Raw genomic sequence first — 16,054 nt, forward strand, 5'->3', positions numbered from 1 at the left:
CCCAAGAATATATCAACTTATTTTGTAACATCATTGAATCACATTGGACTCCTTTTCGAAAAAGGAAACCTTTAACTTCAAAGTAAAATATACCGGTACTTCTGTACCTACAAACATTTGATACATGGATTAGTCCCCTTGAACAGAAGTCCTGTAAATGTAGAATGTACATTTAAAGTATCAAACACAGAAAAAATAATATTTTCCGTATTATGTGCAATTTTAACAGCTAAACCTAGTTTTGGGAGAGATAACTCAATTTTCTTTTGCCATGGTACATTGACTGTTATCCTGGCTTTGGCTTTTACTGTCTCTTGTTTCATAAAATATGTGCTGGCATGTTCTCATACAACAGATTTTTTCCCCTCCCAGAGTCATGAGTCATCTTGGGAATGATGCAACAAGTTTTTCACACCTGGATTTGGGGATCCTCTGCCATTCTTCCTTGCAGATTCTCTCCAGTTCCGTAAGGTTGGATGGTGAATGTTGGTGGACAGCCATTTTCAGGTCTCTCCAGAGATGCTCAATTGGGTTTAGGTCAGGGCTCTGGCTGGGCCAGTCAAGAATGGTCACATAGTTGTTCTGAAGCCACTCCTTTGTTATTTTAGCTGTGTGCTTAGGGTCATTGTCTTGTTGGAAGGTGAACCTTCGGCCAAGTCTGAGGTCCAGAGCACTCTGGAAGAGGTTTTCATCCAGGATATCTCTGTACTTGGCCGCATTCATGTTTCCTTCAATTGCAACCAGTTGGCCTGTCCCTGCAGCTGAAAAACACCGCCATAGCATGATGCTGCCACCACCATGTTTCACTGTTGGAATTGTATTGGGCAGGTGATGAGCAGAGCCTGGTTTTCTCCACACATACCGCTTAGAATTATCACCAAAAAGTTCTATCTTCGTCTCATCTGACCAGAGAATCTTATTTCTCATAGTCTGGGAGTCCTTCATGTGTTTTTTAGAAAACTCTATTATTATTATTATTATTATTTATTTATATAGCGCCATTAATTCCATGGTGCTGTAAATATGATGGGGGGGTTACATACAAAGTTATAGATATCGTTACATACAAAGTTATAGATATCGTTAACAGTAAACAAATTTACAATGACGGACTGGCACAGAGGGGCAAGGACCCTGTCCTTGCGGACTTACATTCCACGGGATAGTGGGGAAGAGACAGAAGGTCAGGGGTGCAGCAGCTCAGGCAGTGGTGAGGCGGCAGAATGGTTATTGCAGGCTGTAAGTTTTCCTGAAAAGATGGGTTTTCAGGTTCTGTTTGAAGGATCCGAAGATGGTGGATAATCGGATGTGTTGAGGCATGGTATTCCAGAGGATAGGGGATATTCGGGAGAAATCTTGGAGGCGGTTATGTGAGGAACGAATAAGTGTGGAGGAGAGTAGGAGGTCTTGGGAGGATCGGAGATTACGTGAGGGAACATATTGGGAGATTAGTTCAGAGATATAGGGAGTGGAAAGGTTGTGGATGGCTTTGTAGGTCAGTGTTAGTAGTTTGAACTGGATTCGTTGGGGAATTGAGAGCCAATGGAGGGATTTTCAGAGGGGAGAGACAGGGGAGTAGAGAGGAGAGAGGTGGATTAGTCGGGCAGCAGAATTGAGGACAGACTGGAGTGGTGCAAGAGAGTTGGCAGGGAGGCCACAGAGGAGAGTGTTGCAGTAGTCAAGGCGGGAGATGATGAGGGCATGTACAAGAGTTTTAGTAGATTGAGAACTGAGGAAGGGACGGATTCTGGAAATATTTTTGAGTTGGAGGCGACAGGAGGTGGTAAGAGTTTGGACGTGTGGTTTGAAGGATAGGGCAGAGTCAAAAGTTACTCCGAGGCAGCGGGTTTCAGGTGCGGGAGAGAGCATGATGCCGTTTACCATAATAGATAGATCGGGTAGGGAAGATACGTGAGATGGAGGAAAGATAATGAGTTCAGTTTTGTCTATGTTCAGTGTCTATGCGGGCTTTCAAATATCTGGCACTGAGGAGATGCTTCCGTCGGGCCACTCTGCCATAAAGGCCCGACTGATGGAGGGCTGTAGTGATAGTTGACTTTGTGGAACTTTCTCCCATCTCCCTATTGCATCATAAAAGCTCAGACATAGTGATCTTGGGGTTCTTCTTTACCTCTCTCACTAAGGCTATTCTCCCACGATTGCTCAGTTTGGCTGAACGGCCAGTTCTAGGAAGACTTCTGGTGGTCCCAAACTTCTTCCATTTAAGGATTATGGAGGCCACTCTGCTCTTAGGATCCTTGAGTACTGCAGAAATTCTTTTGTAACCTTGGCCAGATCTGTGTCTTGCCACAATTCTATCTCTGAGCTCCTTGGCCAGTTCCTTTGACCTTAATATTTCTCATTTGGTCTGACATGCACTGTGAGCTGTAAGGTCTTATATAGACAAGTGTGTGCCTTTACAAATCAAGTCCTATCAGTATAATTAAACATAGCTGGACTCCAGTGAAGAAGTAGAACCATCTCAAGGAGGATCACAAGGAAATGGACAGCATGTGACTTAAATATGAGTGTCTGAGCAAAAGGTCTGAATACTTATGACCATGTGACATTTCAGTTTTTCTTTTTTAATAAATTTGCAAAAATGTCTACATTTCTGTTTTTTTCAGTCAAGATTGGGGTGCAGAGTCTACATTAATGAGAAAAAATGAACTTTTTTGAATTTACCAAATGGCTGCAATGAAACAAAGAGTGACAATTTTATAGAGGTCAGAATAGAGTCTGAATACTTTCTGTACCCACTGTATTACTTCAACATCAATTTTTTGGCTTCTGCTTTTAAGGTTGCTTTAAGTTGTGGCCATACCTCAGGCCATCTTGAAAATCACACAAGCATAGGCATACTGTACTCATATGTGCTTATCTTTGGTAACAATGTTAAATCAAGCTGCAGTTGCTGGAGCGGGTACAGTGGCTTTGGGTTGCATCCTTGCAGGTCTTTGTCAGTCTTTCGCAATTAGGTTGTAGAGGGACAGACACTACAGGCAGAAACATATGCAGGAACAGTCTGACTGAACCATGGTTTTAGTGAATGTTGATTTGCCAAACTTACCATGTCTTCTGTAGCACAGGCCATGGTTCAAGTGCCTGTAACTGCACTAAATGCCTTAAGCTTTTCCTCCTGCACTGAACAGGAAAGCAGAGGTGCTTCTTGTATCAAGACTTCTTCAAAAGGTATGCAGTACCTTGAGGCTATGTGCACATGCCGCGAATTGGTCTGCGGATTTTTCCGCGCGGATTTTGCAAAATCCGCAGGTAAATCCGCAGGTCAGAAGACCTGCGGTTTATCTGTGGATTAGCCTGCAGGTTTGCCCTGCGGTTTATCACCTCTACAATGGAGGAGATGGCAAACTGCAGCGGAATCCGCAGAAAAGAAAGACATGTAAATTCTTTCTGCGGATTGGAAACCGCAGAAAAAAACGCACGGAAAATTCCTCACCGTGTGCACTGCGGTTTCCATTTTCCATAGGTTATAATGGTATTGTACAACGCAGCAGAATCCGCAGCATGTGCACATACCCTGAGCCACTTTAACCCCTTCATGACCCAGCCTATTTTGACCTTAATGACCTGGCTATTTTTTGCAATTCTGACCAGAGTTCCTTGATGAGGTAATAACTCAGGAACACTTCAACGCATCCTAGCGATTCTGAGATTGTTTTTTCATGACATATTGGGCTTCATGATAGTGGTAAATTTAGGTTGATAATTTTTGCGTTTATTTGTGCAAAAAAAAGCGGAAATTTGGCGAAAATTTTGAAAACTTCACCATTTTCAAATTTTGAAATTTTATTCTGTTAAACCAGATAGTTATGTGTCACAAAATAGTTAATAAATATATTTTCCACATGTCTACTTTACATCAGCACAATTTTGGAATTTTTTTTTATTTTGTTAGGAAGTTATAAGAGTTAAAAGTTGACCAGCGATTTCTCATTTTTGCAACAAAATTTTCAAAACCATTTTTTTAGGGACCACCTCACATTTGAAGTCACTTTGAGGGGTCTATATGGCAGAAAATACCCAAAAGTGACACCATTCTAAAAACTGCACCCCCTCAAGCTACTCAAAAATACATTCAAGAAGATTATTAACCCATTCAGGTGCTTCACAGGAACTAAAGCAACGTGGAAGGAAAAAGTGGACATTTTAATTTTTCCAACAAAAATTTTCTTTTAGCATCAATTTTTTCATTTTCACATGGGCATCAGGATAACATGGATCAAAAATTTTGGGCAATTTCTCCTGAGTACACCGATACCTCAAATGTTGTCATAAACCAATGTTTGGGCGCATGGCAGGGCTCAGAAGGGAAGGAGCGCCATTTGACTTTTTGAATGGAAAATTAGCTCCAATCGTTAGCGGACACCATGTCGCATTTGGAGAGCCCCTGTGTGCCTAAACATTGGAGCACCCCAACAAGTGACACCATTTTGGAAACTAGAGCCCTTATGGAACTTATCTAGAGGTATGGTGAGCACTTTGATCCCCCAAGTGTTTCACAGAAGTTTATAACGCAGAGCAGTGTAAATAAAAAAAAAATTTTTTTTCAAGAATGATTTTTTATCCCGCTATTTTTTATTTTCACAAGGGTAACAGGATAAATTGTTGTTGTCCAGTTTGTCCTGAGTACGCTGGTACCCCAAATGTGGGGGGAACCATTGTTTGGGCACATGTCGGGGCTCGGAATGGAAGTAGTGACGTTTTGAAATGCAGACTTTGATGGAATGGTCTGCAGGCGTCGTTATGTTTGCAGAGCCCCTGATGTGCTTAAACAGTAGAAACCCCCCAGAAGTGACCCCATTTTGGAAACTAGACCTCCCAAGTAACTTATCTAGATGTCTGATGAGCACTTTGAACCTCCAAGTGCTTCACAGAAGTTTATAACACAGAGCCGTGAAAATAAAAAATCATATTTTTTCCACAAAAATAATTTTTTAGCTCCCAATTTTTTATTTTCCTAAGGTTGAGTTCACACGTGGCGTTTTTTTCGCGTTTCTGCGGCGGTTTTAACCGCGCGACTTTGCCGCGAAAGTGTGAAAAATAAGCATCCCATGCATTCCTATGGGATTCCGCAATCCTGTGCTAATGCTGCGGTTTTTACCGTGGCAGAATCGCTTCGCGGTAAAAACGCAGCATGCTCATTAATTTTGTGGAATCGCGGCGATCCCGCACCCATAGGAATGCATTGTTCTGCTTACTTTCCGCATGTGGCTGTGCACACCATGCGAAAAGTAAGCAGAACATTTGCGGATGGTACCCACGGTCCGGAGGAGAGGAGACTGTCCTCCGGGCTTTGGGTACCATATCCCTGTAAAAAATAGAATTTAAAATAAAAAATATTGTTATTCTCACCATCCAATGTCCCGCACAGCCTTCCCGCCTCTCTTCACGCTCCCGATCCCAGTAAGCCTTTGTGAGTGATGACGTCCCTTCTCGCGGGATCGCGAAGTCTCGCGGTCATTCGCGCGATGTCATCGCGAATGACCGCGAGAAGTCGCGATCCCGCGAGAACATCATCGCGGTAATTCTCGCAAAGGATTACTGGGACCGGGAGCGTGGAGAGAGGCAGGAAGGCTGCGCGGGACATCGGAAGGTGAGAATAATTTTTTTTTTTATTATTATTTTTTACATCCTATCTTTTAGTATTGAGGCCGCATAGGCGGCCTCAATAGTAAGAAGTTGGTTAGACTCGTCAAACTATGTTTGACGAGTGTGAGCAACCTGTCAATCAGTTCTCCAAGCGATGCTCCAGATCGCTTGGAAAACGCCAGCAATTCTGCAAGCTAATTACACTTGCAAAATGCTAGTTTTTCCACAGGAATATTGCAGGAATTTAAAATGCGATTTTCCTGCGGAATGGAATTCCGGAATTCTTGCGGTAATTTCCGCGAGAGTTCCGTTACGTGTGAACCCAGCCTAAGGGTAACGGGAGAAATTAGACCCCCAAAGTTGTGCAATTTTTCCTGAGTACGCTGATACCCCATATGTTGGGGTAAACCACTGTTTGGGCACACATCAGGGCTTGGAAGGGAGGGAGCACCATTTGACTTTTTGAACGCAAAATTGGCTGGAATAAATGGTGGCACCATGTCGCGTTTGGTGACCCCCTGATGTGCCTAAACAGTGGAAACCCCTCAATTCTATCTCCAACCCTAACCCCAACACACCCCTAACCACAACCCTAACCCCAACACATCCCTATCCCTAATCCCAACCCTAACCATAACCCTAACCACACCCCTAACCCTAATCTTAACCCTAATGCCAACCCTAACCCTAATTCCAACCCTAACCCTAATTCTACCCCTAACACTAATTCTAACTTTAACCCTAATTCTAACCCTAATAGAAAAATAAAAATATTTTATTTATTTTATTATTTGTCCCTACCTATGGGTGTGGTAAGGGGGGGTGATTTACTATTTTTTTATTTTGGTCACTGTGATAGGATCTATCACAGTGATCAAAATGAATGAATGCCATTTGGCAGATTCGAGGGGTGCACTGCGCATGTGCCCGCCATTTTGGAAGATGGCGGCGCCCATGATCCGGGACACCGGGAGCCACAGTGGAACTCAGAGGGTACCGGGGGAGGGGGGGTGATCGGAAGGCTGGGGGAGCGGAGGGAGTTGGAGCAGATGATGACTGCGACGGCAGATCGCAGCTGTCATTCGGTGGGAGGGTCGGATCGGTGTCTCCAGCCATGCCCGATGCTATTTCAGCATCGGCCATGACTGGATTGTAATATTTCATCAAATTTCATTGACGAAATATTACTATCGCTCTGATTGGCTGTTTCACTTTTAACAGCCAATCAGAGCGATCGTAGCCATGGGGGGGCGAAGCCACCCCCCTGGGGTGAAGCACAATGGGTACTGTAACTGCGGGTTGGGTGACCTTTCAGTGACCCCAGTCACCCGACCCGCAGGAATTCTATTTATACCATGATGCCAATGTAGGCGTCATGGGTCGTATTGGCACAGATTTTCATGATGCCTACATTGGTGTCATGGGTCGGGAAGGGGCTAAAAATGCTCAAAATATGCATTAGCAATTGGGATTTTCATAAAGTTCATAAATCAATAGCAAATAAGCAACTTTGTAATACATCTCATCAGAGAAATTTGTTTTTTTCTCTGCCAGAATTGATTCGTCATTACCAAACTTCTCAATTCTTCGCTAAAATCAGTATTCAGTGAAAACAGACTTTCCCGGTACTAAGATAGGAGATGGCAGTTGCTGCTGATAAGGATCTATCTAGATAGAAGGGGAGGAGGAAGGAGATCTGCCACTAGCTCCTCCTTTCCGTCTACGTAGAATTCTATCTGTAGCGGTTGCCATTTCATTTCTCAGTAATGGGAAAGTCTGTCTTCACTGAATAGAGATTTTACCTCAGAATTGAGAGTTTTGATAATGGCTGATCAATTATGGGACAGAAAGAAGCAAATTTCTCTGATAAGATGTATTGCGAAGTAGCTTATTTTCATGTGTACTACTGAGTTATGAAATAAAAAATACAGCAACGGTTCCACTTTAAACAACAATAATATATGATTGAAAACAAAAATTAAGCAAGTTCAGTTCATGATACATAATAACTTAGAATGCTGTAGATAAGCCATGAAAGGTGGTGGCCCTAACTCGTATCTGCCAAACCTGATGACAGATTCGCTTCAATGGAGGTGTTGGAACCCCATCAATCTGATATTGAAACCTATGTAGGTCTTCAGTAATACTGTAGTGGTCACCCCTATCAACTATCTAACTACTACTTTTGTCTGGAGAAATGTGCTGGGTTGCGGAGGTCCTTTTGGATATGTGCAGTTCTGGCCACCTCATTGCTGCAATTGATCATAGGCCCCAGTGGTCAGGAGGCCAACCAAATAGTAGGTCACCATTTTCTGTCCTGAGATAGTCCACCAGAGTGGCCTACACTGGATCTAAGAGGGTTAGAGCAGGAGAACTCCCCTTATTTTATTATTTTGTAACTATCCCTGCCTCCAGTAAAGTTTATGTTGAGGCAGGTAAACAGTTGAAAAAGGACATGTCACTAGATGAAAAGTAGCTAGTTTTTTCACTTATTTTATTGTCGCTACTCCACTGAGTATTCCTTTTATTTAACCCCCTACTGACATAGGACGGTATAGTATGTCTGATATTAGTACCCCCGCTTTAATGTTTGCCTCGGCCCCAATAGGCGCGGGTGGAATTGCAATCCATCCGCGCCTATTAACTAGCTAAATGCCGCTGTCAATTCAGTAATTCTGTAGTAATTCTGCTACATATAGGCGATCTGTAGCAGAGGTGATCGAGCTATGGCAGCTTCTAGCCTCGCATTGAGGCTATTGAAGCATGCCAAAAGTTAAAAAAAAAAAAGTGTTTAAAAATATTAAAAAAATAAAAAAAAAGCATAAAAGTTCAAATCACCCCCCTTTTGCCCCATTCAAAATAAACCAATAAAAAAAAATCACACATACACATATTTGATATCGCCACATTCAGAATTGCCCGAACTATCAATAAAAAAAAGAATTAACCTGAACGCTAAACCATGTAGCGAGAAAAAAATCGAAACGTCAGAATTACTTTTTTTGGTCTCCACGACATCGAATTAAAATGCAATAATGGGCGATCAAAAGAACGTATCTGCACAAAAGTGGTATCATTAAAAATGTTAGCTCGGCATGAAAAAATATGCCCTCACCCAACTCGAGATCACGAAAAATTTAGTACATTAAGAAGGTTATAATGCAAAGAAGAAATCCTTGGTTTTGACTTGGTTTAGTAACAGTAATGTCAACAACTTAGTCCAGGAGGTCCCATCAGTTTTTCCTTAATTTTATGTCGGTGGGAATTTAACCGACAATGAAGTGGGTGGTACGTCCAACATAGATTTTGGGACAAGTGCATGTAATGATATAGAAGACATGTGAGGACAGACAAGTGAGGTGGTATTTGATGGGGAATTTTTCTTGAATGATGGGATGTGAGAAAGTGATAGTCTGATGTGCAATATTGTGACAGCAACTACATTTAGAGTGATGACATTTATAGATGCCAGGAGATAAGAAATTGTTCTGCTTGTGAGATGGAATGTGAGCCTGCTGGGTGCCAGTGTGTTTTTTAAGGATTTAGCCTTCCTGAAGGTTTAAGCAGGTTTATCTGGAATGATTTTGTTTAAAATGGGGTCTCTTTTGATAATATGCCACAGACCCTCCATGATGTTCCTGATAGATTTGTGTTGTGAACTGTAGGTGGTGATAATGTTGGTACAGAATTTGTCACCTGAGGGTTTGGGAGTGGGTTTTCTGGACAGTAAGAGATCTTGATTAGAATTTTTAAAAACATTCTCACATGTGGAAGAAACTAATTTTCTAGGATATTTCTGACTTAAAAACCTCTCCTTTAAAATGTTAGCCTGGCTAGTAAAATCATCATCACTAGTACAGTTCTTGCAGATTCTTTGGAACTGGTTGTGAGGGATATTAAAGACTATAAAAGTAGCACTTAATAAAAAAGTGCATACTTCTAGATCTGTATGATGCAGTAAAAAAATAGCGCAGCAGGAATAAAAAAGAGCTAAAACTGGCAACTTTAGACGTGGTGCCAGGTTTTCTGTAATGCATTCGTGTGTGCTGAAACGGTCCATTAATAGCTATACTGGTAAAATCTCTACATTAAGGTCTGTATGTTACCCCTAATCTAAAGAAGCTTTATGGCCAACTGCAGATTTTAGTGTCATGGAGATTAACTGGGTGCGGCGATGGTATCTGAAGTGCTTGTTATGTCCAGACCGAAGCATATTAAACCTTTGAAACCTTTGTGGTTCGGTTGGGCAGACTTGTAAAATGCATGTACAGTTTACTATAAAGCATATAAGAGAGTGAAGTCAAGTGGTCAAGGTTATGTTATCTTATAGGATAAAAACTTATGTAGATGAAAAACAACATTTAAACATCGAAAACAAACAATGCTTAGTTCATTGGAAGCTAAATGTAGCATAAAACATATTCGATCTACAAAGCTAGTTGTGGCAGTAAAGAACAGCAAAAATCTAAAGTAAAGCCTGCAGCATAAAGAACTGAAAAAAATAATATTTTTTTTTCGTTAAGATGATGCCAAAAATAAAACCAAATCTACAGAGAACATCTGAAAAATGCAAGGTTTATGTCCAGAACTTTATCCAATTAAGAACTTATGGTTTGACTTGACAAAACTTAATCACTAACAGTCCACATGCAACTCAGCAGAACACTATTGTAAAGAATAATTGGCACACATTATAGAGAGGCAGCAATACAGCAAAAAAAGAACTACACAGTTATGAACAGTGGCCGGTGTCCCATAACGAGAGCACAGTGCTAGACTTAAGCAAAATTGTCACGTAGTCAATAGGGACTGTGGGCGCTTACCTGATCCATCAAAGTTAAGGGCGCCATACTCTCTCTCACTGTTCCCTAGATTATGCCGGGGTCACAAACCTTGCTATGCTTTTATCTTAGCCCTTATCTGTTCCCTCCCTCACCCAGGGAGGTATGAGGCCAAAGTGAATAGGATTAAACTAACCAGACAGACTGGGATAAAAGATAATTACAATCATTCAAATACAGTCACAAAACAACAGAATAAAACACAGGGGAGGGATAGGTAGGAGAATCCAAATAGGTGAGGATAAGCACTCAAACCAACTCCAAGCAGCAATTTCCAGATTATGTCTCCAAACACCTACTCCAAACATGAACTACACCTCCAACACCAAACCAGGCAGAATAAACTATCTCTGGCAAGGTCAGAAGCAAGGAGGAGGGTTCTTATACCTGTTGGGAGTAATGAATTTAGAACAGCTAATACCACCAAAATCCAAGAACTCCATGAGTCCAACTAAGCAGTTTAACCTTTGCGGCGCCAGAGCAAAGAAAGCCAAAACTGCTTAAAGGACAGTTAAGCTGTTCTAACTACCCCAGGTGTACGTGTCACCAGATACTGAAATTGTCTGACCCCACTCTCTCATGATATCCCTGTGACAATAACTCTGATTAACAGTACAAGAGAACACTTTTAATTCACCTTTGAATTTTACCTCCTACGGATTTTACAAAAAGCTATAAAATTAGCATTTGACTTTTTAACAGATCAAACTAAAAAGTACAAAGTATGTAAATTGCGAGAGACAACAGTAATTTGAGAGATTGAATGATAACTACTGCCAATCTGAAATCAATGGGGCCATTAAAGAGGACCTGTCACCAGGTCAAAAGTGGCTATTTTTTGTTCATACTTTATTCTTGTAGAGCAGGGTTCCCCAACTCCAGTCCTCAAGGCCCACCAACAGATCATGTTTTCAGGATTTCCTTAGTATTGCTCAGGTGATAATTAGAGATGAGCGACTTTGGTCGGATCGGGTTTCGTGAAACCCGAATAAAACAGAATTTGAGTCGGATGAAACTGGTCCAACTAGGGCAAAAAAAAGTCGGAGTTTCATCCGAAACCTGACCCCAGTGCAAGTCAATGGGGAATAAAAGTCGGCATTGGGTGGATGAATGTCATCCGCTCAATGCCGACTTTTATTTCCCATTGACTTGCATTGGGGTCAGGTTTCGGACAAAACGCCGACTTTTTTTGCCCTAGTCGGACCAGTTTCATCCGACTCAAATTTTGTTTTATTCGGGTTTCACGAAATCTGATCCGACCAAAGTCGCTCAACTCTAGTGATAATAGCTTCACCTGTGCAATACAAACGAAATCCTGAAAACATGATCTGTTAGTGGACCTTGAGGACTAGAGTTGGGGAACCCTGTTGTAGAGTATATATGTGTGTGTGTATATATATATATATATATATATATATATATAAACATACAGTATATATGTATTATATAATTCCCTATGTGCTAAATTTTGTGCTCTTTATCAAGAAGGTGTTGCTCATAGGATTCTCTGGGGTCATGTCTTGAGGCTGCTTTGCATTATTACTCAATGAACCACGCGCCCATAGTAAAGAGTTTGGTAAAGACCATAAAAGTAGCAAAAAAAATAAAGAAATAAGTAAATAAAAATGGCCCTATTTCTGGTACCATATAATGGTTCAAGAAAAAAAAACAATACCTAGGGGATTGGTGGAATAATATAAGAGCAAAAACTGGCCACTTTGACCTAGTGACAGGTCATCTTTAATTGAAAGTTTATTTCCTCTTTTGTCAGTGTCCTCTTAGTGCCCCGTCACACATAGCGACTCACCAGCGATCCCAACAACGATATTAACGTGTCAGGATCGCTGGTGTGTCGCTACATGATCGCTGGTGAGCTGCCAAACAGGCAGCTTCACCAGCGATCAGCACCAGCGACGAGCGCTCGCGTCGCTGTGTACCTTAGTTACCAGAGTGCTGATGCAGGGAGCTGGTAACCAAGGTAAGCAGCGGGTTTATAAGCGGCGCGCGGCGCTTGGAAACCCGCTGTTTACCTTGGTTACCAGCTCCAGCTTGCTGATCGCTGGTCTCCCGCCTGCCACACGCAGCGATGCGTGCTGGCCAACGGGAGACCAACGATCAAAAAAATGTCCACCCCTTTCCACAACGATCAGCGATACCCGGCAGGGGGGCCGGTTGCTGATAGGTGTCACACACAGTGATCTCGCTGGTGAGATCGCTGTTGCGTCACAAAACTTGTGACTCAGCAGCGATCTCGCTAATGAGATCGCTGTGTGTGACGGGGGATTTACTTAAAGGGAACCTGTCACCTGTTTTGGCCACTATAAGATACGGCCACTGCCTTTCAGTTCTTATATACGGCATTCTATAATGCTGTAGGTACGCACCCGATCAGACCTTCAAGTGAAGAAAAATAAGTGTTATTATACTCACCCGGGGAGGGGTCCGGTGCGGTCTTGTCCAAAGGGCGTCAAAGGTCTTGCAGTGCAGGACCTGTGACAGAGCACAGGCGCTGGGCCTCTGACCTTTACCGGCGCCTGTGCACTGCAGTACTTTGCTCTGCCCTCAACAGGGCAGATAAGTACGCCTGTGCAGTAGCCCGATGCCAGGGAGTGATGAAGAAGCAGGAGGGCAGCATCGCAAGAAGATGGGAGGTGGCGGACCTGGACCTGCGACATCAGCCCCGACCGCACCAGACCGCCCCCCCCTCCAGGGGTGAGTATAATAAAACTTATTTTTCTTATCTTTCAGGTCAGATCGGGGGCTTATCTACAGCATGATAGAATGCTGTAGATAAGCCCAGAAAGGCAGCGGCCGCATCTTATAGCGGCCAAAACAGCTGATAGGTTCGCTTTAAAACATGTATAAATTGAAATATTGTAGATTAAATAGAATGGTTGAAAATGATTTTGTATTGCCTAATGCATTCACTTTAGTGTGACCTGTTATTTTGCATTACAATGGTATTTTCTTTCTGCAGGTATTTAGCCCTATACGCCTACAAGCCACAAAAGAATGATGAGCTGGAACTGCGGAAAGGGGAGATGTACAGAGTCACTGAAAAATGTCAAGATGGTTGGTTTAAAGGCACATCGCTCCGTACTGGGGCATCAGGAGTTTTCCCTGGAAATTATGTTACTCCAGTTTCCAGGTGACTGGTTTTACCGTAGTCCCATTGATAACTAAAGTAACTGAGTGTGCTTGTACAAAAATATGACTATTCTATGTGTCTCCAGGGTAATAGACTACAATCAAATCCTGCTTAGTCTTAGGGCCGGTTTTAGGCAAAGTGGAGCCCTAGGCAAAAGTTTAAAATGGGGCCCCAAATGCTAATATATTGCACATCACACAGAAGCATTTCTGTTGTATTTACATGCGCTGAGTTCAGGCCGCTAAACGAGTGTGATCGACAATATTGAAGTCGTTCGCGTGTTTCCCTGCCTTTTTACACCAACTGAGAAAGAAGGATGGGAACAGAACAATCACTGTTAGATCAGTCTGTCCCCATACAGTATCATGTTATCAGCAGCACATCAACAGTTTACACTGGCGATGTGCTGCTGAGAACAATGATTTTTGTTCCGGCATAAACAATCCAATCACTCGATGAATATGCAGCATTTTGCTTGTTTAGTATAATACACCCCATATAATATAATGTGCCCCATAGTCCGCCATATAGTATAATACACTCACCATAGTCCTCCATATAATATAATACATCCCTATAGTCCTCCATATATATCCATAAATTAAAATACACTCCTCAGTCCTCCATATAGTATTATGCACTACCCATAGTCCTCCATATAGTATAATACATCCCTATAGTCTTCCATATATATCCATAAATTAAAATACACTCCTCAGTCCTTCATATAGTATTATGCACTACCCATAGTCCTCCATATAGTATAATACACTCCTCATAGTCCTCCATATAATAAAATACACTCCTCAGTCCTCCATATAGTATTATGCACTACCCATAGTCCTCCATATAGTATAATACACTCCTCATAGTCCTCCATATACTAAAATACACTCCTCAGTCCTCCATATAGTATAATACACTCATCATAGTCCTCCATATATTATAATACACTGCTCAGTCCTCCATATAGTATAATACATGTCTCATAGTGCGCCATACAGTTTTTACACTCCCCATAGTCCTCCATATAGTATTATACACTCCCCATAGTCCTCCATATAGTATAATACACTCCTCAGTCCTCCATGTAGTATAATACACTCCTCAGTCCTCCATATAGTATAATACACTCCTCATAGTCCTCCATATATTAAAATACACTGCTCAGTCCTCCATATAGTATAATACACTCCTCAGCCCTCCATATAGTATAATAAACTCCTCAGTCCTCTATATATTGTAATACACTCCTCATAGTCCTCTATATAGTATAACACACTGCTCATAGTCCTCTATATAGTATAACACACTCCTCATAGTGCTCCTTATTGTATAATGCATCTCCATAGTCATCCATGTAGTACAATTCACTTCCCATAGTATACTGCACCCCATAGTTCTTCATATAGTATAATGTATTCCCCATAGTCCTTGATACAGTATAAAGCAGCCCACATATAGTATAATGCAGCCACCCCACAGAGTATAATGCAGCCACCTCACAGAATATAATGTAGCCCCCTGAGTATAATGCAGCCCCGCCATACAATATAATGTAACCTCCCATAGAATATAATGCAGCCCCTCTCATATAATATAATGCAGCCCCTCCATAGAATATATGGTAGCCCCCTCATAGAGTATAATACAGCCCCTATAGAATATAATGCAGCCCCCAAAGAATATAATGTAGCCCCTCCCATAGAATACAATGTAGCCCTCCTCATATAGAATAATGCAGCCCCCATAGAATATAATGTAGTCCCCTCATAGAGTATAATGAAGCCCCCCCATACTATATATAATCTAGCCCCCCATAGAATATAATACAGCCCACCTCCCCATAGAATATAATGTAGTCCCATAAGAGTATGATGCAATCCTCCCTCATAGAATATAATACAGCCTCCCATAGAATATAAAATAGCCCCCATAGAATATAATACAGCCCACCTCCCGATAGAATATAATGTAGCCCCATAAGAGTATGATGCAATCCTCCCCCATAGAATATAATGTAGCCCCCCATAGAATATAATACAGCCCACCTCCCACAGAATATAATGTAGCCACCCCCGAATGGCCCCACAGTCCAGTACTCACTCACTTATTTATTTAAAAAAAACCACAATCCTCACCTTTCTTCGTGCCCCGCACTGCTTCAGTCTCAGCGGCTGCAGTCTACCCAGCACACAGCGGGGTACATGATGAAGTGACATCATCGCGCACCCGCAATGTCAGAGGCAGAGGGGAATGATGTGAGAGGGAGCATCAGCTGACGCTCTATCCTCCATCATTGCTTTGAACTGAGTCGGCGCTGGTGAGGGGGAGTCGGCGCTGTCTGCAGGCGACTGCCTGGGGGAGCGGGGGCCCTAGGCATCTGCCTGGTCTGCCTGCCGCTAACGCCGGCCCTGTCCTGCAGTCATACTAGTTCCATTAGTCCATTAGTTAT

General features: G+C 42.2%; 1 protein-coding gene across 2 annotated transcripts in view; it reads left to right on the top strand.

Annotated features, from left to right (window-relative positions):
* Positions 1–16,054, top strand: part of SH3RF3 (SH3 domain containing ring finger 3) — a 631,222-nt gene that overhangs the window by 520,735 nt on the left and 94,433 nt on the right. For both annotated transcript variants that reach the window (XM_073590505.1, XM_073590506.1), the window contains one exon: positions 13,429–13,599. In XM_073590505.1, the coding sequence (XP_073446606.1) occupies positions 13,429–13,599 (171 nt within the window). The remainder of the gene's footprint in view (positions 1–13,428; positions 13,600–16,054) is intronic.

This window comes from Dendrobates tinctorius, unplaced genomic scaffold, assembly GCF_039654945.1.
Source record: "Dendrobates tinctorius isolate UK_male_01 unplaced genomic scaffold, ASM3965494v1 ptg000117l, whole genome shotgun sequence".
Classification (NCBI taxonomy): Eukaryota; Metazoa; Chordata; class Amphibia; order Anura; family Dendrobatidae; genus Dendrobates; species Dendrobates tinctorius.